The sequence below is a fragment of the Bubalus bubalis genome, chromosome 3 (genome assembly GCF_019923935.1).
Source record: "Bubalus bubalis isolate 160015118507 breed Murrah chromosome 3, NDDB_SH_1, whole genome shotgun sequence".
NCBI lineage: Eukaryota > Metazoa > Chordata > Mammalia > Artiodactyla > Bovidae > Bubalus > Bubalus bubalis.
The window spans coordinates 21,526,187-21,551,189 of record NC_059159.1 but is presented as its reverse complement, the minus strand read 5'-3'; the positions used below and the strand labels follow the sequence as shown (position 1 = coordinate 21,551,189).

Genomic DNA, 25,003 nt, shown 5'->3' with positions numbered 1-25,003 from the left:
CAGAAGATCTCCCTGTCCCTGGAGAATGGATTGGGGAAGGAATGCAAGTCTGAAGGTAAGGGGATCATTATGGATGTGTCTGGAGTGTTTTAGTTGCTAAGTCATGTCCAACTCTTGCGACCCCATGGACCGTAGCCCACCAGGCTCCTCTGTCCATGGGATTTTTCCAGGCAAGAATACTGAAGTGGGTTTCCATTTCCTTCTCCAGGGCATCTTCCCAACCCAGGGATCAAACCCAAGTCTCCTGCACTGAAGGCAGATTCTTTACCAACCGAGCTACTAGGGAATTCCATGGATCTGGAGCAATTACCCTAAAGTTTCATGTTATCAACCTGAACTGAGCAGTGCCTTGGGACTACAGTAATAAGAGGAAGAATCTACAGAACTTAGTAGTGGAAAATGGAAGATTAGAAATAGGAACTGCCATCCTTTGAGATGTGGCTCTCAGGCAGTAAGGAAAGAAGACTTTTGGACAGCTTTGCAGAGGGTAAGGCAGAAGAGACATTCCCAAGATCCTGGTCCCTACCTTTCCAGTTCTCTCCATTCACCTTCTCCTCAGCTAAGTCAGCAATGAAATTCCAGATGGAGACGGCCCTGCTCCCAGCAAATCCTTTATAGACTCTCTTAGCAGAGAAACATATAACATCATTTGTTTGGCTGGAATATCATCTAAGGAATTTTTCCCTGCTAAATGATATAAACCACTCTTTTAACTAGCTAGCACATATCTACTTTGTCATTTTTAAGCTCTTTTTTCCTTTGATGTTATCCAAGCATGAAAATGTCAAGGATCTTGTTTATTTGCTAATGTATATCCAGCACCTGGGCTTCCCAAGTGGCTCGGTGGGTAAAGAATCCACTTGCAATGAAAGAGATGCAGGCAGACACAGGTTCAATCCCTGGGTCGGAAAGATCCCCTGAAGGAAGGCATGGAAACCCATTCCAGTATTCTTGCCTGGATAATCCCATAGACAGAGGAGGCTGGTAGTCTACAGTCATAGGGTTGCAAAGAGTCAGACATGACTGAAGCAACTGAGCACGCATGCATCCAGCACCCAGAGCAGTGTTTGATACATAGGAGGGTCACAATTAATATTTATTGAATGAATGAATGAAGACCTCTGTGAACAGCTATAAAGGGCAATTATCAGTAACTCAAAGAAATTACTACTCTCTACTCACCCATCCGGGAGACCATGGCCATGAACAAGGGAACAATCAGCCACTCAACACTCAGTGCAGACTCAGTGAACTCTTGGCAACTTGGTCCCATTAACACACTCCTCCTCTGGCTGTGACTCTGTCTTGGAGGTTAAAGAGCCAGTTTTTAGGTTGCTGACTCCAGCCAGATCCAAAATGACCTGAATAATAAAGTCTGAAACTCAACTAGAGAAGAGCCAAATCTCAAATTCACTCCAAATGCAAGATGCTACTAATCCAGCTGGGTTTTTGAATAAAACTTTAAAGGAAAGAAACACAATGAGTTTCCACCATACACTTGCTACAATGGCTAAAAACAATTTTTTTTAACGACAATATCAAATTTTAGCAAAGACATAAAGCAACTGGATCTTCTAGACATTGTTGGTGGGAATACAAAATGGTATAGCCACTTTGCAAAAATAGTTTGGCAGTTTCTTATAATGTTAAACATTTTCTTAGTGTTTATTCAGCAGTCCAACTCCCTGGTATTTATGCAAAATAAATGAAAATGTATGTTCACATCAAAATGTGTACATGAATGTTCCCTGAAGTTTTATTCATAATAGCAAAAAAAAAAAAAAAAAAAAAAACCAGGTAACAACTCAAATGCCCATCAGTAGATGAATATTTTTAATTTAGTTTGGGCTTCCCTGGTGGCTCAGTGGTAAAAAAAAAAATCTGCCTGCAATGCAGGAGCCATGGGTTCAATCCCTGGGTCAGGAAGATCTCCTGGGAAAGGAAATGGCAACCCACTCCAATATTCTTTCCTGAGAAATTCCATGGACAGAGGAGCCTGGTGGGCTACAGTCCATGAGGTCACAAAGATTTAGATATAACTGAGCAACTAGTAGACACACAGAGAAATACGAAGTTTATAGTGCTATAAAGCAGACTGATGGTTGCCTAAGGCTGAGGTGGGTAGTGAGGAGTATTCCCTGCAAAGGGGCACTATGAAATTTGAGGTTTTATGGAAAGTTCTGTATCTTGAATCCTGTGGTGGTTATTTAAGTATATATAATTGTCAAATCTCACGGAACAGTACATTAAAAAAGGGGGTCCTTTATTATATTAATATGTATATTATACATCAATAAAGTTGGCTTATAAATATGAAAGAAAAAATTTTAAGTAAAAACAGCATAATCCAAGTTTTATTTTTAAACATGCTTAGAAGGACTCTGGAAAGATACATGCTGCTGCTGCTGCTAAGTCACTTCAGTTGTGTCTGACTCTGTTGTGACCCCATAGATGGCAGCCCACCAGGCTCCCCTGTCCCTGGGATTCTCCAGGCAAGAACACTGGAGTGGGTTGCCATTTCCTTCTCCAATGCATGAAAGTTAAAAGTGAAAGGGAAGTCGCTCAGTCATGTCCGACTCTTCACGACCCCATGGACTGCAGCCTACCAGGCTCCTCCATCCATGGGATTTTCCAGGCAAGAGTACTGGAGTAGGGTGCCATCACCTTCTCCGGGAAAGATACATATCAGTAATAAACTCTAAATGGTGATAATTCAGGTAGCTATTATCCTTTCTTTATATTTTTCTGCATTTTTTCATATTTTTAGGGCTCATCGCTTTGCATATATTCAGAAAACTTGTTTGTTGAGTGAAACTGCTTTGTGGGAATGAAAATAAATGTTCTCCCAGGGCAAGAGCTGAATTAATTTTATTCCACATGCAGTTTAAGATCATGTTCAGCAGAAAAGAGTTGAATTAACTATCCTCTGAATTTTAATCTTCCAAATGGACGCTCACACACCTGAGTCTGGCTCTACCTAGCAGATGTATGCTCACCCTTCTATCCCTGGGACTGGAGCAGAAGAATTACAGCACTATCCCAGGCATGAAAAACTAACCCAGAAAAGGGAGACTTCGCCAAATCATGAGGCTGGAGGAAGAAACTGGACTTCCCAGAACATCCTTAGAAACTGTGCTCATAAGGTTTTGCCACAGGAATCCCTTCCACTCAGAACCAAGCTTGTTTTACCAAGCCTCCTCTCCCAACTTTGCAAGAAAGTTCTAACCAATCCAGAAGCCTACCTGCAGAACTATATTGCAGAAGGAAGACGTGCCCTCCCTCAAGATTAAACTTGACCAGTATCAGCAGTTATCTGCGAGCTTTTAAAATGCAGGTCCCAGGGCCCCCACTCTAGAGCTAAAGGATCAAATGTCTGGCCCAAATTTTTAAATCCTTCCCAGGTGAATCTCACGCAGTACCAAGAAGCTTTAATATATATCTGGGGTTTTGTTAAAAACAGATTGCCAGAAGACACCCCTGTGGATTCTAATCCTGCTTGTCTCAAAGAGCTCCAGAATCTCCATTTTTAACTAGCCCCCAGGTGATTCTGATGCAGGTGGTCTAGAAGCCACATTTCAAAACACTGATTGTGGATGCCACAGTAAATTTTCCTGGCCCAGTGCCCAAGAGGGAGCCAAGGAAGAGGCGGGAGAACTACTTTGGTTACGCCAGTGCTCTTGAATTTATTAAGTTAACTGAAGAGAAGTTTTCGCACCTCAAAGCAGCAGAAAAGCCAGCCGAGGAGGAGGGGTCAGTCCCAAAGCCACCTTGAATAAGATGCTCTTTCAACTTCATGAAAAAAAAGTCATAGATAGGGCTTCACCCTCTGAGCTTCGGGTACCACTGTGGGTGGGACCCAGGTTTCACTTCTCATCAGCATGTGGCTCTTGTTCTCAGCGCCTTGAAAAGCCAGGGCAGGCTTTGGAGAACAAGCCTTCAGCTACAGGTTAACAGGAGAGGCAGGACACCATCTCGGGGGGTGGGGAAGGTCCTGGACACAAGGGGGTCTCCACCTGGAGCAGGTGGAGGTTCTCCATTGCACTGCCTCAGTGGCCGGAGGAAAGGTCTTCATTTGGTCTCGCAGACAGGCGTGGGCTGGCAGCACACGGGGCCACAGCACCCAGAGGAGCCGCAGCAACCGGATCCACAGCAGCTCCCGCAGCAGCTCCCGCAACTTCCGCAGCCCCCTCCGCCCCCGCAGCCCCCGCCGCCCCCGCAGCCAGATCCGCAGCAGGAGGACCCGCAGCAGCTGTCCCCGCAGCCTCCGCAACCCGAGCCACAGCCGCAGCAGGAACCGCAGCAGGAACCGCAGCAGCCGCAGCAGGAGGGCTGGCAGCAGCACACTTCACAGCAGTCTTGCTCTTCAGCGCAGCAGCCGAAGCAGTCCCCTGGGCAGCACCCCATGGTCCCCGCCGGTCAGGTCGCAGGTCAGGAACGCGACCAGAGTTCCCCAAGTATGATGGTCACCAACCCGACAGCAGCTTTTATATCCCCTCCTGGAGGGTGTTGGCTGGAGGGACAGGATGTTGTCTTTGTTATTATTTATGCCAGTTCTCATAAGAACGTCTCATTAGCTGCCTGTTTATTTTCCAGCCCCGAGTGCCTCAACTCATAAAATAGCCCCACTCGTCCCAACTGCTGTTTGTCCAAAGGGTAAAAATACATCTTGGAAAAGACCTGTGATCATGCCAAAGCAGGGGCCAGCTGTCATTAGCCCAGGTTAGAGAGAGGAGGAGAAGCCGGCTCCAGACTCTTGTTCTGGAACACGTGCTACCCTTCCACATCGGCTCTAGAGGCAAGTTGGCAGTGAACCTTCTTGTCATGGATGCTGGTCCTGGAAAACCAGAACTAAAAGTTGTATGTCCTCTGCCTTCTGCTGTAGGCAGAGGCTGATAGGGTGGTCTGTCATGTGGCTCCTCCCAGGTACAAAGGGCATCCTCATCCTGGTCCATGTGACCAAGGCAAATATTTGTGTCTGTGTGTGGTATGTGGCGTGTGCCACAGATTTGTTTGGGCTTGGTGAGTGAGCATCAATCACCAGTCATGACTTCCCTATGAAACGGAGAGACACTCATGATAAAACTGTAAGAGGTTGGGAGCCACATTCTCTCTGAACTGAACATTCACACTTCTCTCTAAATGGGCTGGAAGAGCAGTGGTCAGAGCCTGCAGCCCTCCTGCTCCAGCCCTTTCCTTGATAGAAGCAGGTGGTGGTGGTGAAGATGGAGGAGGAGGAAGAGGTGGGGAGAAAGAGGAAGGGAGGAAGGAAGGAAAGGAAGGAGGAAGGGAGGCAGGGAAAGAGGAAGGAGGGAAAAAGGAAGCAGCTCATTGAATATCCAAAACATTCCATTAAAATTCAAGTGTTGCACACTTAAGAGCACCAACTTTGTCAACCATCTGGCAGAATGAGGGATTAGCGCACAAAACATCAAGAATATCATCCCAGGCAATAAAATTCCTTTAGAAAGCAACTAGAATCCGCAGAGGATTCTGGTCCATGTGTTAAATTCTGAGATGAGTCGAAATTCCTGTCTTGGGCTTTGGTACCTTGTCATCCTCTAGGAATGATAAAGACAGTCTGGTGCCTGAAGATTCTGTGTGGCAACTGGTTCACGGTGGGCATCCTCAGAAAGGCACGTGGTCCTCTCTTATTCTCAGCCACAATCCTCCCTCTGATGGCACAGCTGAAATATTTGAGTTCTCCCTGTTCTGCATGAATTCTGCACCCACCACCCCTTTCAGGAGGCCCAAGATCTTCTCTGTCTGGAGACCACCCAGTTTACTCCACCTCCAAAAGTCTATCTTGAATTGCATAGGCTAAGCATTGACTTGAGTCATTCCCTCTGCCTTCGCACAGTAAGAACCCTGCTCCACTAATGCCCAAGTGAAGAGGAATGAGCAGTGTTGAAAGAAATTGCAGAAGAAAGATAAGACCAGTGAATACCTCAAGGTTTCCTCCTAACACATATTTTTTTAAAATTGAACTCATACTGTGTAAATTGATTTTTACACTGAATATTGTGCTTAACCTGTGAAAATGCTCATGAATATGTAAATTATTAAGTATTATGAAAATTTGAAAATTTACATCTTCAAGTTGATGTAAACCTTCCCTATTGTTGAATATCTAAACTATTTACAACTTTCCAATGTTAAAAGCAGAACACTGAGGTGAATTTCTTTAAATGTGAGTCTCTATGCATTTTCCTATTATCTTTCTATAGTAAATTACTAGAAATAAAATTACTAAATCTTCAGCATGTTAATAATATGAAGGCTATTAATATATATTAAAAATTATTTATTTTCTGAAAAATTATCTCCATTTGCACCCATTTCACAGTTCATTCACCAATGCCAGCTATTTTTTTAGTCTCTGACAATTTGATAGACCAATCATGAAATCTCCTTGCTATATTTTTGTACTTATTTGTCACTGAGTTTATTTAATAGATCACTTTTTCTTCTTTAAGAAATTATTTGCTCATGCCAATTTTCCGATTAAGCTATAATCTTTTCTAACATACTTATAAGAGCTTGTTTTATGCTAAGTATACAATTTTCCTTTCTGTCACTCACACATGTTGTAAAATTAGTCCAAGGCCATCATTTCCTTTTAATTCTATCGTTCTTTTGTGCACCAGATTTTCTTTTTACATAGGCACACTGTCAATCTTTTCTACTGCTTTTATGACTTTGAAAGTTCTTCCTTATCTCCAAAGTATACAATTATTAACTTTATTTTCTCCTAGTTTTCATAGTTTTTTTTTTTTTATGTGTGTATATGTTATCCACTCAGTTGTGTCTGATTCTTTGCAACCCCGTGGACTACAGCATGCCAGGTTTCCCTGTCCTTCACTATCTCCCTGAGTTTGCTCAAATTCATGTCCGTTGGGTCAGTGATGCTATCTAACCATCCCATCCTCTGCCACCCCCTTCTCCTTTTGCCTTCAATCTTTCCCGGCATCAGGGTCTTTCCCAATGAGTCGGCTCTTCGCACCAGGTAGCCTAAGTATGGAGTTTCAGCTTCAGCATCAGTCCTCCCAATGAATGGGCCTTTCTTTTTCTTTGGGATGGCTTTGGTCGCTGCCTCCTGTACAGTGTTACGAGTCTCTGTCCATAGTTCTTCAGGCACTCTGTCTACCAGATCTAATCCCTTGAATCTATTCATCACCTCCACTGTATAATCATAAGGGATTTTATTTAGGTCATACCTGAATGGCCTAGTGGTTTTCTCTACTTTCTTCAGTTTGAGCCTGAATTTTGCAATAAGGAGCTCATGATCTGAGCCACAGTCAGTTTCTTGTTTTTGCTGACTGTATAGAACTTCTCCATCTTTGGCTGCAAAGAACATAATCGATCTGATTTTGGTATTGACCAACCATCACATTGGTGATGTCTCTCTGTAGAGTCGTCTCTTGGGTTGTTGGAAAAGCATGCTTGCTATGACCAGCATGTTCTCTTGACAAAACCCTTTGCCCTTCTTCATTTTATACTCCAAGGCCAAACTTGCTTATTATTCTGGGTATCTCTTGACATCCTACTTTTGCATTTCAATCCTCTATGATGAAAAGGATATTTTTTTTGGTGTTAGTTCTAGAAGGTGTTATAGGTCTTCATAGAACCAGTCGACTTCAACTTCTTAGGCATCGGTGGCTGGGGCATATACTTGGTTTACTATGATGTTGAATGGTTTGCCTTGGAAATAAACTGAGATCATTCTATTGCTTTTGAGATTGCACCCAAGTACTGCATTTCAGACTCTTTTGTTGACTATGAGAGCTACTCCATTTCTTCTGAGGGATTCTTGCCCACATTAGTAGATATAATGGTCATCTGAATTAAATTCATCCATTTTAGTTCACTGATTCCCAAGATGTTAATGTTCAATCTTGCCATCTCTTGCTTGACCATGTCCAAGTTACTTTGATTCATGGACCTAACATTCCAGGTTCCTATGCAACATTGTTCTTTGTAGCACTGGACTTTACTTTCACCACTAGACACATCCACAACTGAGCATCATTTCCACTTTGGCGGAGCGGCTTCATTTTTTTCTGGAGGTGTTAGTAATTACCCTCCACCCTTCCCCAGTAGCATATTGGACACCTTCCAACCTGGGGGTCTCATCTTCCAGTGTCCTATCTTTTTGCCTTTTCACGCTGTCCATGGGGTTCTCCAGGCAAGAATACTGGAATGGGTTGCCATTTCCTCTTCCAGTGGGCCACATTTTGTCAAAACTCATTATGACCTGCCCATCTTGGGTGGCCCTGCACAGCATGGCTCATAGCTTCACTGAGTTACGCAAGCCCCTTGCGTAATCACCACAAGGCTGTGATCCAGGAAGGGAGAGTTGCAGCAGGAGTTATTAAAAACCTGTGCATGGTGTCTCTTCTGCTGGCCTCTAGTGTTTGCCAAGTGACATTACACATGCAGCTTCTGGTGTTTCTTTTACAGACAAACACAAGCTATGCTCCAATTCTGACCTCACCAGTAGCAACTCAACAGAAACATGGTTTGATGTAGAAGCTGATTACTGCTACTGCTAAGTCACTTCAGTCATGTCCAACTCTGTGTGACCCCACAGACCGGAGCCCACCAGGCTCTCCTGCCCCTGGGATTCTCCAGGCAAGAACACTGGAGTGGGTTGCCATTTCCTTCTCCAATGCATGAAAGTGAAAAGTGAAAGTGAAGTCACTCAGTCGTGTCCAACTCTTAGCGACCCCATGGACTGCAGCCTACCAGGCTCCTCCATCCATGGGATTTTTCAGGCAAGGGTATTGGAGTGGGGTACTGATTACATAGCACTTATTTAAATCATGTGTCCAATTAGCCATCACTGGCACATTATCAGCCCTTCCCCTGTGTGCCATGTACTGCACTATACACTTTATATGTGTTTTCTTGGTTAATTCAAGATGTGTGCTTAGTCACTTCAGTCATGTCCGACTCTTTGTGACCCCATGGACTGTAGCCCACCAGGCTCCTCTGCCCATGGGACTTTCCTGACAAGAATACTGGAGTGGGTTGCCATGCCCTCCTCCAGGAAATCTTCCTAACCCAGGGATCAAACTGCATCTCCTCTGTCTCTTGCATGGCAAGCGACTCTTTACCAACTGAGCCACGGGAGATGCCCCTTAACTCAAGATAACCATATACAATAAGTAGTATTATCTTTACTTTGTACATGAGGAAACTGAAGCCTGTGAAAGTCAAAAACTTTCACTGGAAGATGCAGGGCTTGAATTTGAACCCAGATCTGTCTGCTTCTGAAGTCCATCCCCTCTTCTATGTCAGGCTTTCTTATAGATACCACAGAAAAATCCCTCTTTGTCTTAAGGTAAGTCTCAAGTAAGAATGTCTTAAAGTAATTGTAAGCTTCACAACCACAGAGATTATAGCTGCTTTATTCACTAGTTTACATCCAGTGGCCACTGTATGGTGAGCATGTACAATATTCCTTAAAGAATTAAATAAGTCATAAATGAATGTGAGATCACTCCCTGCAGTGCAATACAATCAAAGCATTCAACTAGAGGAGAATGAGGTCTCTGTCACCTTTCTTCACTCACCTTTTCTTTAACTGAAGTATAGTTGATTTATAATATTGTATTAGTTTCTAGTGTACAATGTGATTCAATATTTTATAGATTATACATTGCACAAAATTATTATAAAATATTGACTATATCCCTTGTTCAGTTCAGTTGCTCAGTCATGTCCAACTCTTTGCAACCCCATGTACGCCAGGCCTGTGTGTTATATACCTGTGACTTATTTATTTTATAACTGCTAGTTTGCACCTCTTAATCTCCTTCATCTATTTTGCTCCTCTCCCAACCCTCTCTGCTGTTGTAAGCACTAGTTTATTCTTTGTATCTGTGAATCTGTTTCTGTTTTGTTATGTTTATTCATTTGCTTTTTTTTTTTTAAGATTCCACATATAAGTGAAATATACACATTATTTGTCTTTGTCTGACTTAGTTCATTGAGCTTACCCTCCAGGTCCATTCATGCTGCTGCAAAAGACAAAAGTTCACTCTCCTTTAAGTCTGACTGATATTCTATCGTGTTTGTGTATAGATAGATATACTACATTTTCTTTATGTATTAATTCATCTGTTGATGGACACAGGTTACTTCCATATCTTGGCTATTGTAATTAATGCTGCAATGAATATTGGGGTGCATATATCTTTTGAATTCATGTTTTTATTTTCTTTGGATAAATGCCCAGGAGTGGAATGGCTGGATTACATAGCAGTTCTATTTTTTATATTTTGAGGAACCTCCATTCTATTTTCCATAGAGGCTGCATAAATTTACATTTCCACCAAGAGTATACTAGGGTTCCATTTCCTCCACATCTCACCAACACTTGCTATTTGTTATCTTTTGATGATAGCCATTCTGACAGGTGTGAGATGATATCACATTGTGGTTTTTGACTTGCTTTTCCCTGGTGATTAGTGGTGTAGAGTGTCTTTCCACGTGCTTCTTGGCCACCTGCATGTCTTCTATGGGAAAATGCCTATTTAGGTCCTCTACCTGTTTTGAAATCTGGTTGTTTATTTTTTTTATATTGAGTTGTATACAGTCCTTGTATGTTTTGGATATTAACTTCTTATTGGGCATTCTGTTTGCAAATATCTTCTCCCATTCAGTGGGTTGTCTGCCTTTTGTCTTGTTGGTTTGCTTCACTGTGCAAAAACTTACTAGCCAGAGCAGTCAGACAAATAAAAGACTTGTAAAAGGCCAAATTGGAAGGGAAGAAGTAAAATTCTCACTATTTACAGATGCTATGACACCACACATAGAAAAGCTTAAAGACTCCACAAAACAGCTATTAGAACTAATGAATGAATGCAGGTGCAGAATACCGAATTATATACATAAATCTGTTGTTTTTCTATATACTAATAATGAACTATTACAAATAGAAATCAAGAAAACAATCCCATTTACAGTCAAATGAAAAAGAATAAAATACCAGGGAATAAATTTAACCAAGAAGGGGAAAGACCGGTACTCTGAAAATAAGACATTGGTGAAAAATTGAAAACACAAAAAATGAAAACAGATCTTGTGTTAATAGGTTGGAAGAATTAATATTGTTAAAATGTCCATACTACCCTAAGATATCTACAGATTCAATGCAATCTCTATCAAAATACTCATGGCATTTTTCGCAGAACTAGAACAAATAACCTAAAATTTACATGGAGCCACCAAAGACTCCAAAGAGTTAGAGCAATCTTGAGAAAGAAGAACAAAGCTGGAGGTATCACACTCCCTGACTTCAAAGTATACTACAAAGCTATAGTAATCAAAACAGTATGGTACTGGCACAAGACTGGAGACATGGATGAGTAGAACAGAATAGAGAGCCCAGAAATAAAACCAAACACATTAAGTCAATTAATCTACAGCAAAGTTAGCAAGAGTATCCAATGAGGGGAAAGACTGTCTCTTCAATAAGTGGTATTGGAAACGTTGGATGGATAAATGTAAAAGTGAAAAGACTGGCTTAAAACTCAACATTCAAAAATCTAAGATCATGGCATCTGGTCCCATCTCATCATGGCAAATAGATGAGGAAACAATGGAAACAGTGACAGGCTTTATTTTCTTGGGCTCCAGAATCACTGCAGTTGGATTAGGGTTAGGTTAGGGTTAGGGTTAAGGTTTAATTTCAAATATTATAAAATTTGTCTTATATATTACCTTAATAATTGTAAAGACAGCCATGAACTTAAAAGACGCTTGCTCCTTGGAAGAAAAGCTTTGGACAACCTGGACAGTATATTAAAAAGCAGAAACATTACCTTTCCAACAATGGTCTATACAGTCAAAGCTATGGTTTTTCCAGTAATTATGCATGGATATAAGAGTTGGACCATAAAGAAGGCTAAAGAGTTGATGCTTTTGAACTGTGACATTGGGGAAGACTCTTGAGAGTCCCTTGGGCTGCAAAGAGATCAAACCAATCAATCCTAAAGGAAATCAATCCTGAATATGCTTTGGAAGGACGGATGCTGAAGCTGAAGCTCCAGTACTTTGGCCACCTGGTGTGAAAAGCCAACTTATTAGAAAAGACTCTGATGCTGAGAAAGATTGAAGGCTGGAGAAGAAGGAGATGACATTGGATGAGATGGTTGGATGGCATCACTGACTCCATGGACATGAGCTTGAGCAAGCTCCTAGAGATGATAAGGACAGAGAAGCCTGGTGTGCTACAGTCCATGGGGTCACAGAGAGTCGGACACAACTGAACAACTGAACAACAACAAGAAAATGTAAAAGAAACAAACTAGAACATTTTCCCACATAATACATGAAAATAAATTCAAAATAGACTAAAGACCTAAATGTAGGACCTGAAATCATAAAATTGCTAAGAAAAAAACATAAGCAATAAACTCTTTGACTTCAGTCTTAGGAATACTTTTTTGAATCTGTCTCTCAGGCAAGGGCAACAGGAGTGGAAATAAACAAATGGGATCTCACTCACCTTTCATCATTTTCAATCAATGATTCACTCAATCCTGGATCCAGATACAGTACTGAACTCTCTGTAATAATAGAAATGTCCATCTCCTTTGTCCAACATGGATCACCACTGGACACTTACAGCCATTGAGCACTTGAACTGTGGCTTTTGTGATGGAGAAACTGAATTTTTGATATTATCTATTGCTAATACATTTATATTGAAATAATTGCATGTGCCAGTGGCTTCTGTATTACACAGTAAAGCCCCAAAGGGTCTGTTTCAGATGGTATGTCAGGTTAGATTACTTGGATTAACCTGCATCATGAAAACAACTAAATATGCCATATTTTTTTAGGTTTGAGTCTTCTTAAAAGCATCAAGTTCTGACAAGATAGTACAAAGTGCCAAGTGATTATCAAAGAACAAGTAAAGCAGGTACTCAGAGAGGTGAACTGAACACTAAAAATGCTTCTCTCTCAAAAACTTTGCTAAAGTTGGAAAACTTGAACTACAATTTTCATGACCTCTCAGACAGAAACAGAAGATCCAGAATCTACCCAAGGTGGAGATGCCTCTAGGAGAAACTCTCCTCCATAAAGCTGGGACCCCCCCCCAAAGGGCCACACCCTTGGTGCAATGGTGACCCAGACACAGGCTCGACCCAGACACAGGCTCCACCCGCACACTCCTACCACCAAGGCACTTAGGGAAATTTGTCTTATATATTACCTGGGTGATTATAAAAATTCAGGCCATGAACTGAAAGAAGGCTTTGACTGATGGTGTCCCAGTGCACTGGCAGAAACAAAAGCAAATCTTTTCTGGAGGAACATACCATCATCCTACCTCAACAAAGTCCCACAAATGATGTTCCAAAGAAAATTAGTGTGGCAATCATTAGTCCTATCACCAAATATTTTCCTCTCTCTCTCTGCCTTTCAGGATCATTGCAGTAATGCACCTCTCTGTCTCCTTGGAAGTTAGGCATGACTAAGGGACTTGCTTTGTCTAATAACATGTAAATGTGTTTATGAAGCAATATGCAATTTGCCACTTTTTCTTCACCCTCTCAGGCTGATCTGTGGAAGCATATCTAGAATTGGAGCTACTGTCAGTCTGAGTTCTTGAGTAAGTAGAGCCTCCTAATCACTTGTGTTGGACATGGAGCATAAGCAAGAAATAAGCTCTCATTGTGATAAGATTTGGGAAATTTGAGAGTTGTTTATTACTGCAATAACTGCAATGTAGCCTACCCTCACAGATACAATGACCAGCTCACAGTCATACATACGACTAAGCACACCATGAGTGAGAACCAGTAGCAGTGAGAGATCATAAATAGACTACGGTTCAGACACTGAGATGATCAAACACAAATTATAATCAAGTACAGTGCTATCTTTAAAGAAAGAAAAGACAAGCTAGAAAATACCTACAGGTACAGGCATGGTCTTTGGAGGAGAAGGCAATGGCACCCCACTCCAGTACTCTTGCCTGGAAAATCCCATGGATGGAGGAGCCTGGTAGGCTGCAGCCCATGGAGTCACTAGCAGTCAGACACGACTGAACGACTTCACTTTCACTTTTCATGCATTGGAGAAGGAAATGGCAACCCACTCCAGTGTTCTTGCCTGGAGAATCCCAGGGATGGTGGAGCCTGGTGGGCTGCCGTCTATGGGGTCGCACAGAGTCAGACACGACTGAAGTGACTTAGCAGCAGCAGCAGCATGGTCTTTGGAAATACAACTGACAAAAGAAAGCCAGCCCCTAGAATTTCTTGGGAAGTCATGATGTAACTGATGCTTTATTTTGGTTCCCTCTTAAAGTGAAGACAGACCAGAGGCTCTAGAGAAAGTCCTTGTTCCAATCTCTACTGCTGCAAAATACACAATTCAAAAAGAGTGATATAAATCAACAAACATTTTATCATGCTCATGGATTCTATGGGCCAGGAATTCTGAAAAGCCACAGTAGGATGGCTTGTCTCTGCTCCATGATGTCTGGAGCCTTACTTGGAAAGATTTTAAGCTGGGGATTACTTGAATGCTGCTTGGGTCTCCTCATAGCAGTCCAGGAGAACCAGGTGGAAGCTGAATTGCCCTTTTGGGAGGGAGGTGGGAGGGGGTTCAGGAGAAAGAGGATACACATGTGCCTGCTGCTGCTGCTGCTAAGTCACTTTAGTCATGTGACTCTGTGCGACCCCATAGACGGCAGCCCACCAGGCTCCGCTGTCCCTGGGATTCTCCAGGCAAAAACACTGGAGTGGGTTGCCATTTCCTTCTCCAATGCATGAAAGTGAAAAGTGAAAGTGAAGTCCCTCAGTCGTGTCCGACTCTTAGCGACCCCATGAACTGCAGCCTACCAGGCTCCGCCATCCATGGGATTTTCCAGTCAAGAGCACTGGAGTGGGGTGCCATTGCCTTCTCCAATGCATGAAAGTGAAAAGTGAAAGTGAAGTCCCTCAGTGGTGTCCGACTCTTAGCGACCCCATGAACTGCAGCCTACCAGGCTCCTCCGTCCATGGGATTTTCCAGGCAAGAGTACTGGAGTGGGGTGCCATCGCCTTCTCCGACATGTATGCTTATGGCTGATTAATGTTGATATATGGCAGAGGCTGTCACAATATCATAGAGTAATTATCCTCCAATTAAAATAAATACTTTTTTAAAAAATGTGCTTGTCGACTACACAGTAGAATAATGTCTTCCTTAAATAGCAGAGGTAACCATTATTGTATACATTGAAATTAATATTTAACCTAATGACTTGCATTTTTAAAAAATTTTATTGAAGTAGCATTTTCTTGCTTTATTATGTGTTTTTATTATTTCTTGTGAATTATATTTATATTTTATTATTTCTTGTGAATTATTTATATATATTTACACATAATAGTAATTTATTATGTGTAAATAATAATTTAACAAATAAATGGTTCATGTTTTATCAAAAAAAGTCACATAGTGTCACTTCCTCTACAGTCAGAAACTCACCTTGATTCCTAGAGAGGGTTTATGTCAACAGGAAAACCAGCAAAGTCTGCTGTAAGAAGACAGGAGATAAGAGACATTGTTGCAGTTCTCTCCTCATACAGTCTCTCTCCCCTCCAAAGCAATCCTCCCCCAACCACCTGTCGAATGCTAATGACCTACTGTCATTATTTTTTGCTTGTTCTCCCTTCTTTCTCCCCAACAACAAAACCAAAGCCAAAGGTGTCTGATACTAGCCATTTCTTCAGCTTGGCTAATAACTCTTTAACAGAACCATACTTCACATCTCAGTCTATTTCTTCTCTCTCTCTCTCCATTAGCAAGAAATTATGGGAAGGACATTGGGGGAAAAAAAAAGGAAGAGAAGCCCTTTCATCCAGCTCTGAAGGCAAATTCAATATCTCCAACATCAGAGAACTCTGAGGATCACAAAAGATGGTTGATGTTGAATACACATGCATCTCCATTCCCAGTCTCCTATTCCCAGGAAAAGCTTCCCAATCCTGTGCTTTGTGTTTGGGGCATATTCATGCCACCACAAACTTTAGTACCTTCCATCTTGGAACCCTGCCTCCATGTATTAGTCAGGGATCTTCAGAGAAACAGAACTAAAAGGATAGATATAAGGATAAGTGGGAATTTATTATAGAAATTAGCTCACGTGATTATGGAAGCTGAGTCCCATGATCTATGATCTGCAAGCCAGAGACCCAGGAGAGCTGGGGGTGTAACTTCAGTCAGAGTCTGAAATTCTAAGAATCAGGAGTGCCAGTGTCCAAGGGCGAGAGGGGATAGATCTCCCAGCGGAGGCAGTGAGAGCAAATTCACTCATCCTCTACCTTTTTGTTCTATTCAAACCCTCAGTGGATCAGCTAATGCTCACCTGCATTGGGGAGGGTGATCTTTACTCAGACTACTGACTGAAATGCTAATCTCTTCCGGAAACATCCTCTCAGACACACCCAGAAATAATGTATACCAGCTATCTGGTCATCCCTTTGCCCAATCAAGTTGATACATAACATTAATCATCTGTTGTAAAAGTTCTCACAAAGAAGCATACTATTGGAAGATATTTTTAGTAAAAATCAGGGAATTGTATTTGAAAAAGGAAACTCCATTCTGAACAAAAAAAGTTTCTCTGATCTGAACAAGAAGGATAACGAGTCCACAAGACAGATGTCTTAGAGAAACTTGATTGCCCACGTGTAGTCACCTTTGGTAACCATACATTTATTTACTGATGCTTCTCTGCTTGAGAACATTTCCGTATTCATCTTGAATATGGTGTTTCCCAGTCTATCATGGAGCGAGGGATGCTCGTTATGTACAAACTTGTATAGTGCTTCCAGGAGAACCCCAGACTTCTTGAGAATGGAGATTCAACAATTCACCATGGACTATCTTTTCTGCTCCTCACATTTCTCTAATTTCAATAAACTTTGAGATATTAAATACTTCAGATATTGCACATAAAGAAAAAGCAGTTAGATTAAAAGCATAAAACAGCTAGATCTTTTATAATGAGGCCTTTATCTCACTTACCCTCCCTTACCCTTATTATAATAAGAATGAAAATCATAGATATCTTTACAGGACTACCTAATTGCAAGGATCTGGCCAAATGTCATTTGCCATCACTTTGTGGCTGTTGGGAGTCCAGGACCTAGCACAAGAACGTGTATCCCCTTGGTTACTCAGCTTATTCTACCAAAAGTTTCCATCAGGTAAACAATTGCACCATTAAGATTTGAAGGTCTAATGCCCGGGATTACCGCAGCCAGCACTGGCTGAAATAAAGAGACTGGCTTGCTTTTCTACTCAGTTCTGTGTCTGGTTTGTTTTGACGAGAATTTTAAAAAGGTCATTGGAAAAGACCCTGATGCTGGGAAAGATTGAGGGCAGAAGAAAGAGATGACAGAGGATGAGACAGTTGGGTAGTATCACCGCCTCAATGGACATGAGTTTGAGCAAACTCCAGGAGATTGTGAAGGACAGGGAAGCCTGGAATGCTGCAGTCCATGGGATCACAATGAGTCAGACATGACTTAGTTACTGAACAACAACAACAACAACAACAAAACTTAAAGACCTTGACATTAAAACAAAAAAAAAAAAAAAAGAAGAAGAAGAAGGAAAGAGCAGAGGAAATATATCTTAAGGTCTGTGCTTCTCTACTTAGGATACTGATCGTAAGGTGTCAATATTTTTTTTTCTTATTTGCTCTATGTTAAGAATTCAAGTAAATTCAGCATCAGAGATAAAATAGAGAACTTCTTTGACTTTCATAGCCATTTGAATTCCACTCCCTTCTTCCCAGAGACAAACACAATCATGAATTTAATTGTATGTCCTTCTAGCATTTCATGCTTTTATAAAGATATATACAAGTCCAAGATTTTTAAATTACAGACATAAACATTAACTAGCATTTTTCAGTCAAGTTAGTTAATTGGATATGCAATTAGTATGAGTTTGAAAGAACTCTTTGTTTCAATCAAAAGGTTCATTTTTCACCAGGTCTTCCTTTATTATTAGTCACAGCTTAACTAAAGAAGAAACAAGTTTCTTTAGACACACCCTGCCCCTCTCAACTAAAATTCAAACCTTTCTAGAATGTGTACCTTTCTTTGTCACTGTTGATCAGCTTTTTGTTTAGCAGAATGAGCCCTGCCCTCTGTAAAAAAAGCAACAGGGAGAGACCAAAGCTTTTAAGTCTTGGCTCACCAGGCAGCACTGTGTTATGAGCATCACAGACACCTTTCTGGGCCTACTTAAGCACCTCCAAGAAGAACAAGAAAAACTCTTGGCATTAATCCCATCTTTGTTTAGTCAAACTACTTTAGTTCTTTACTTAATGTCTCTTTTATATTGGGCTTATTTCAAAAATTACTCTCTGTACCCCGTTCTTGTCACCAAAATTCTTTCACAATGAAGTTTCATGTCTAATCCTGTGAGTGCCATGTTTGTTAATGTAGAAATGACATACCGCCTTCAAAGAACACAGTGCCAAGGTTAAAAGAAACAGGAATTACTCCCTTCTCATTAGAAAAAAATAACCGTGTACCTGCATGTTTCTTGTTCTTCTCAGAGATACCCAAGAGCATCTCCTCTTAATGAGTAAAAAGTATTTTCTTGCTGTGTGACATTGCTCAGGCAACCTCTCTGGGCTCATTGCCTCATCTGCCCTAAATGAGTTGGCAATTTCAGGCAGGCAGGTTGTTACTTACAGAGCACATGTTGTGTGTCTTCTATGTGTCTGCCATACAAAGCACCATGAGGATTAGTTAGGAAATGTGAAAATTCTTCAAAGTTGTTAAGCTATCTGACTCAAGGGCCTATTTAGACACAAAGACCTGTATGGAGTCCAGGGGTCAGACTTGGAGCAGGTTGTATCTCATGGTTGCCACACACAGTTGTAAGAGTCATGCCAGGCACAAGAGCACCCAGCTGTGGGGTTGCATAGAACCTGAAAGCCAGTTTATGTCCTGTTTGCCAAACCAGGCACCTGTGGACTGTGTCCAGCCAGAAAGAGAGCCTTTATCCACTTCACCAATGGCACACATGGCTTATTATAGACCTGAATGGGGAGAACAAAAGCAGCGTGAGCTGGAGGATGGGGGCAGACAGTATCCCTGGGCACCAAAGTTGAGCATTAGAAAAACTGGATTTCCCATTAAATATAAAGGGCAAAGAAGTGAAGGAGGCAGCAGGAGTTTCAGCAAACGCCAGGAGATAGGGAAGGACAGGGAAGCCTGGCGTGCTGCAGTTCATGGGGTCACAAAGAGACGGACATGACTTAGTGACTACATGACAACAAATAAAGGGCAAACCTGAGACTAGAAGTGGGAGATTAGGCCAAGATAGAGCAGAAACAGGGTCACAAAGACCAGAGTGGTAAAGTACGCTGAGAGGGGCTAAGATGCTGCAGTAGAGTCAGTCGGGTTGCCTGGCCCTTTGCTTGCTTCCTGTCCTCCTCCCTCTCCTCCTCCTCCTCTTTCCTCTTCCTCTTCTTCTTCTCTCTCTTTCTAACTCTGTCTTCCTCTCTCTGTCTCTTTGCCTTTCTCTGTCTCTTTCTCTCTCAGTACCAGCCTCAGAGCAGAAAGGTGAACCCTCATAAACACGAGGAACAAAACAGACATTCTCTTTTCTAAAATCCTTGAAGTCCAAATGTCAAGCCTCAGGAGCCAGTCCTGCCAGCATGGGGCTCACCATATCTCAGTTGTGTGATTCTGGAGACTTCCCCACCCATCGTCCCACCAGCCCACCTGTGCTTCTGCATCTCAGGACAAGGTACGCTGCCTTGGAGAACCGACCTCATTAAGACTCTAACAAGAACAGACGTGAAACTCTCCCACCAATGCTCTCTGCCCGCCCCCAGAGCACACCCTCCTCAGACCCTATCTCCGTGGTGGCGTGTACTTGCTCTTACTGCACATGGCTCGAGAGTGCCCTTGCAGGATGGACCACACGTGCCTCCATCCCCCAGTGTCCAGGTTGCAGATAATCAATATTTCTGCACAAACTTGTCTCCATGGTCAACAGCCAGCCAGGCTCCACAAACAATGATAAAGGTAGCATATGCCAGTATGAAATTGTTATTAAAATGAGATACATGTTAAATTTTATCCAGGTCTTTCACAATAAACTTCAATGTTGCTTCCCCATGTAGAAGATAGATATAAGTGGAAACCAATTTGCATGCATGACTTAAATGACCATGACCTTGACACCAGATTTCTGCTTTATTTTTATCTTTCAGTTTGGAAATCCTGATTGCCACAATTGGTGAAAGTTCCACTAGCTTGATATTTTAATCCTCCTCCTCCCTCCCAACACTACACACACACACACACACACACACACACACACATCTGAATTCACTTATTTCTCAGTCTCCGCTCTCCAGCTCAGATTCCTCAGCCTGTTACCTTCATCTTGCCAGTTTCCTACAGCCCTGAACTTGAGCTAACTTAAAGCAAGCTTCCTAATCTGGGCATCAAAAGATCTGAGTCAGCAAAACCTTTGAATCTCAAGGCTGTGCCTCGGGCCTGGTCAATAGAACTGGGGATCACAGCACAGGGATAGGACCCTAAGGACATGAATGCTTACTGGGAATTTACTCTCTTTCAGGGGCTTCCTAATTGGCACTAGTGGTAAAAGACCTGCCTGCCAATGCAAGAGACATAAGTGAGGTTTCGATCCCTGGGTCAGGAAGATCCCCTGGAGGAGGGCATGGCAATCCACTCCAGTATTCTTGCCTGGAGAATCCCATGGACAAAGAAGCCTGATGGGCTACAGTCCAAAGGGTTGCAAAGAGTTGGACATGACTGAAGCGACTGAGCACATACTGTGTATCAGGCATTGGGTTAAGCACCTTTACCAGCATCATCTCATCCTTATTTAAAAAGCTATGAGGTGGGTCTTATTCTCCCCACTTTAAAGATTAAGAGTCTGAAGCTCAGACAGGTCAAGCCACACACTGAGGGCTGAGGTTCAGATAGAGGCTGCCATTCAGATAGAGAACGGCTGCTGTTGTTGTTTAGTCACTAAGTTGTGTCCCATCTGTATGTGACTACTGGAAAAATCAGAGCTTTGATTACATGGACTTTTGTCAGCAAAGTGATGTCTCTGCTCTTTAATATGCTAAGTTTGTCATAGCTTTCCTTCCAAGGACCAAGCATCTTTTAAAATTTTATGGCTGTCGTCATCATCCACAGTGATTTTGGAGCCCAAGAAACTAAAACCTGTCACTGTTTCCACTTTTCCCCATCTATTTTCCATGAAGTGATAGGACTGGTTGCCATGCTCTTAATTTTTTGAATGTCGAATTTTAAGCGAGCTTTTTCACTCTCTCCTTTCACCCTCATCAAGAGGCTCTTTAGTTCCTCTTCACTTTCTGCCATTAGAGTAGTATCATCTGCATATCTGAGGTTGTTGATACTTCTCCCAGCAATCCTGATTCCAGATTAGGATTCATCCAGCAGCCTCAATCTGAATCTCAGTCCTCAATGTGTGATGGTAAACAGAAGTAAACTTTTTCAAAGCCAAGATTTTTCTGGGACTTGCTTCATATTCTCCCTCTTTTGGTCTTTGAACCATTTTAAAAACTTTAAATACATGCACCCTTCAGCGTGTCATGTTCCAAGCTTTAGTTCATCAGGGCCACCACAAATTTCATTTCTGCTGCTACATGAAATCATCTCACGTAGACGCCAACATTTCTTGCCACTGCTGAGCACATGGTTTAATGTCTTATAAATCTGTCTTTGACCAAGAGAGCAACGAATCTGTCCTGACTTCCTTTAAATTTCAGACCCGTGCTTGTCCCTGCACGTCAAAAAGTGAGAGTAAGAGACCAATACCCTCCAGCACACCTGCCGTGGGCTCAGGTAAGAGCCCATCTCTCTGCCTGGGACACACTCTCATCAAGGTGTCTGTGAGTTTCACAATAACAAGGGACAGGTCTCATCACGATCACGTCTTCTTTTTATCAGTTCTTTTAACTTTGGATACTTCTTATCTGACTTTCCTGTTTTGGATGAGGACTGTGAGATGTTGTTAGCACAGTGACACTCTTTGAAACAAAACAAAACAGAACAAAGCATTTGACTAGAACTGCCATCCACTGTGCTAGTGGTAAAGAATCCACCTGCCAAGGCAGGAGACATGAGACGTGGCTTTGATCCCTAGGTGAGGAAGATCCCCTGGAGGAGGGCCTGGCAACCCACTCCAGTATTCTTGCCTGGAGAATCCCATAGAGGATCCTGGTGGGCTACAGTCCGTAGGGTCACAAAGAGTCGGACACGACTGAAGCAACTTACACACACACACGCACACATGCACACGCACATCATCTGCTGTGCTCTGTGCTCAGTCATGTCCAACTCTCTGCAGCCCCAGGAACCGTAGCCTGCCAGGCTCCTCTATCCATGAAATTTTCCAGGCAAGAATACTGGAGTGGGTTGCCATTTCCTATGCCAGGAGATCTTCCTGACCCAGGGATTGAACCCACGTTTCTTGAGTCTCCTGCATTGGAAGGTGGATTCTTTTTTTTTTTTTTATGAAGAATCTTTTTATTCTTAGAAACTGATAATGTAGGTAATTTTCAAATAGGACAGATGGATTCTTAACCACCAGCGTCACCTGGGAAGTCATCCACTACCCTCTAGTTTTAAATGTTAGTGTCAGCTGATCTGTTTCCCACTCAGCCACTAATTGCTCCTTTTAACATCAATGTCAATCAAATCCGTCATTTTAGCCTGTTTTTTCCCTCAGATTTCCAAGTGTTCTTGTGAAATCACTTGCCAAACATGGGACTGTATTTGAAAGATTATTGTCTTATTTTTACAGGGGAAGGAGGTGGAAATTTGATCATTATTTAGTCAATTCCTATCCTGTGCTCTGTGTGAAAGATCAGAGATACGGAATTTTTTTTATCAATGTTTCTAAGCATCAGTGGATCTCAGGGGGTTAAAATAGTGAGTATCTTCAGCTTAGATCATTTCCCTGGCTGATGACTTAGTGATTAGCCCCCAGAAGCCTGCTTGAGACAACCCCAAAATAAACGTTTTTCAGGGTTATAATTTTACCATTTTATTTCTTTTCCATTTGGTCAGATATTCCTTTAGCCACTACAAGAGTTCTTGGATATCTCTGTGAAAAATTATTATTTGGGCTCCAAACTCTTTTCAGAGAAGGTAAACACTTTATAAAGAGCTGAAATGAGAAGAAAGTCCAAACTAGATAAATGCCCTCAAGAGGCCAATTGAAGGTAAATACTGGGAATCAATCTCTAAATGGTAATACAGTTCTCAATGTTAAATTCAGCCAAGAATCATCTCTATGTTTGATTTAGGCAGAATCTTCTTACCTAACTGAGTATTTTAAAATAGCATTATATTGCCAAGTCTCTGGTGCTAGGGGCACCATTTTAGCCTTTCTAAGGCTTTCCTCTTCACTTAAAAATGCAATCAGATGTTCCCAGAGCTGGGGAGGCTACTGCTAGCCCCAGGTCCTATGGCTCCTCCCTGGCTTGTCACTCCATCACTGGCCCTCCTTCCTCCTTCAAAGGCACCAGCCTCATTCCCTCCCTTGATGTCCTTCTGTCTGGAATGCCCTTTTCCTCTGGTCTGCAGCTTCTCACTTTCCAGGGTTAGCTCAGATACCACCTCTTGGAAAGCCCAGCCCTGACCATGGTAACTACTATTGCCCAGACCCCATCCATCACCTTGGTTTCCTTTCTTCTAGGTGCTTTCCATTGTTTAAAAGCCTCTTCTTAAATAAATAAAGAAAATAAAATCCTCTTCCTGCTGGACTGGTTTACTCAGTGCATCTTATTTACTGCCTGTGTCCTCCACTGTTCTGTGAAGTCTCGGTGAGCATGATCCTTCCTGTCTTCTTCACTGAGACACTCTGGTGCTGAGAACAAGAACAGGCCCAGGGTAAGTGCTTAATAAGTATTCATTGAACAAACAAATGAATCCAAACATCCACAGTACTCCCACTGATCGAACTTCTAGGTAATGTTGTTGATGTTGTTTGGTCTCTAAGTTGTGTCTGACCCTTTTGCAACCCCATGGACTGTAGCCCTGGAGAAGGCAATGGCACCCCATTCCAGTACTCTTGCCTGGAAAATCCCATGAATGGAGGAGACTGGAAGGCTGCAGTCCACGGGGTCGCTGAAGGTCAGACACGACTGAGCGACTTCACTTTCACTTTTCACTTTCATGCATTGGAGAAGGAACTGGCAACCCACTCCAGTGTTCTTGCCTGGAGAATCCCAGGGACGGGGGAGCCCGGTGGGCTGCCATCTGTGGGGTCTCACAGAGTCGGACATGACTGATGCAACTTAGCAGAAGCAGCAGCAGCAGGATTGTAGCCCACTAGGCTCCTTTGTCCATGGGGATTTCCCAGGCAAGAATACTGGAGTGGGTAGAGAGATCAAACCCACATCTCCTGCATTAGCAAGTGGATTCCTTACCACTAAGGCACCAGGGAAGCCCAAGTAATGTTGTAGATATGTCTCTTCTATGAACCTGGCCTAGAAGAAGTCCATTTCCCATTTCATTCATCTCTAAGTTCCAGAATCTCTCGACCATCTCCAAAGTGTCATCTGGCATTCTGTTTCAAAGGAAGGAAGACTCACGTTGCAGGGGTACTTTAAATGCATGTACCTGGGAGGCCTGGCACAGTGGGACAGGTGTCAGTCTAGGAAAAATCATGATTTCAGCTCCCCTGTGAATGGAGGGAGAAGGTCAAAGCACCATTGGAGGGACTTCCCTAGTGGTCCAGTAGTTAAGAATCTGCCTTGCAATTCTGGAGATGCGGGTTCAATCCCTGGTCAGGGAACTAAGATCCCACATGCTGTGGAGCAACTAAGCCCACTCTCTACAACTGCTGAGCTCATGCACCACAACTAGAGAGTCCATGTACTGCAACAAAATATCCTCATGATGCAATGAAGATCCTGTGTGCTGCCACTAAGACCCAACACAGTCAAATAAATAGTTTCTTTGTG

The 25,003-nt window shown here is 42.4% G+C and overlaps 1 protein-coding gene across 1 annotated transcript; it reads right to left on the bottom strand.

Annotated features, from left to right (window-relative positions):
- Positions 1–3,663: 3,663 nt before the first annotated feature.
- On the bottom strand, positions 3,664–4,468 carry LOC102416247 (keratin-associated protein 17-1). Its single transcript, XM_025279224.3, has one exon. The coding sequence runs from the start codon at positions 4,402–4,404 to the stop codon at positions 4,069–4,071; it is 336 nt and encodes a 111-aa protein (XP_025135009.3). The 5' UTR covers positions 4,405–4,468; the 3' UTR covers positions 3,664–4,068.
- Between the last annotated feature and the right edge of the window lie 20,535 nt (positions 4,469–25,003).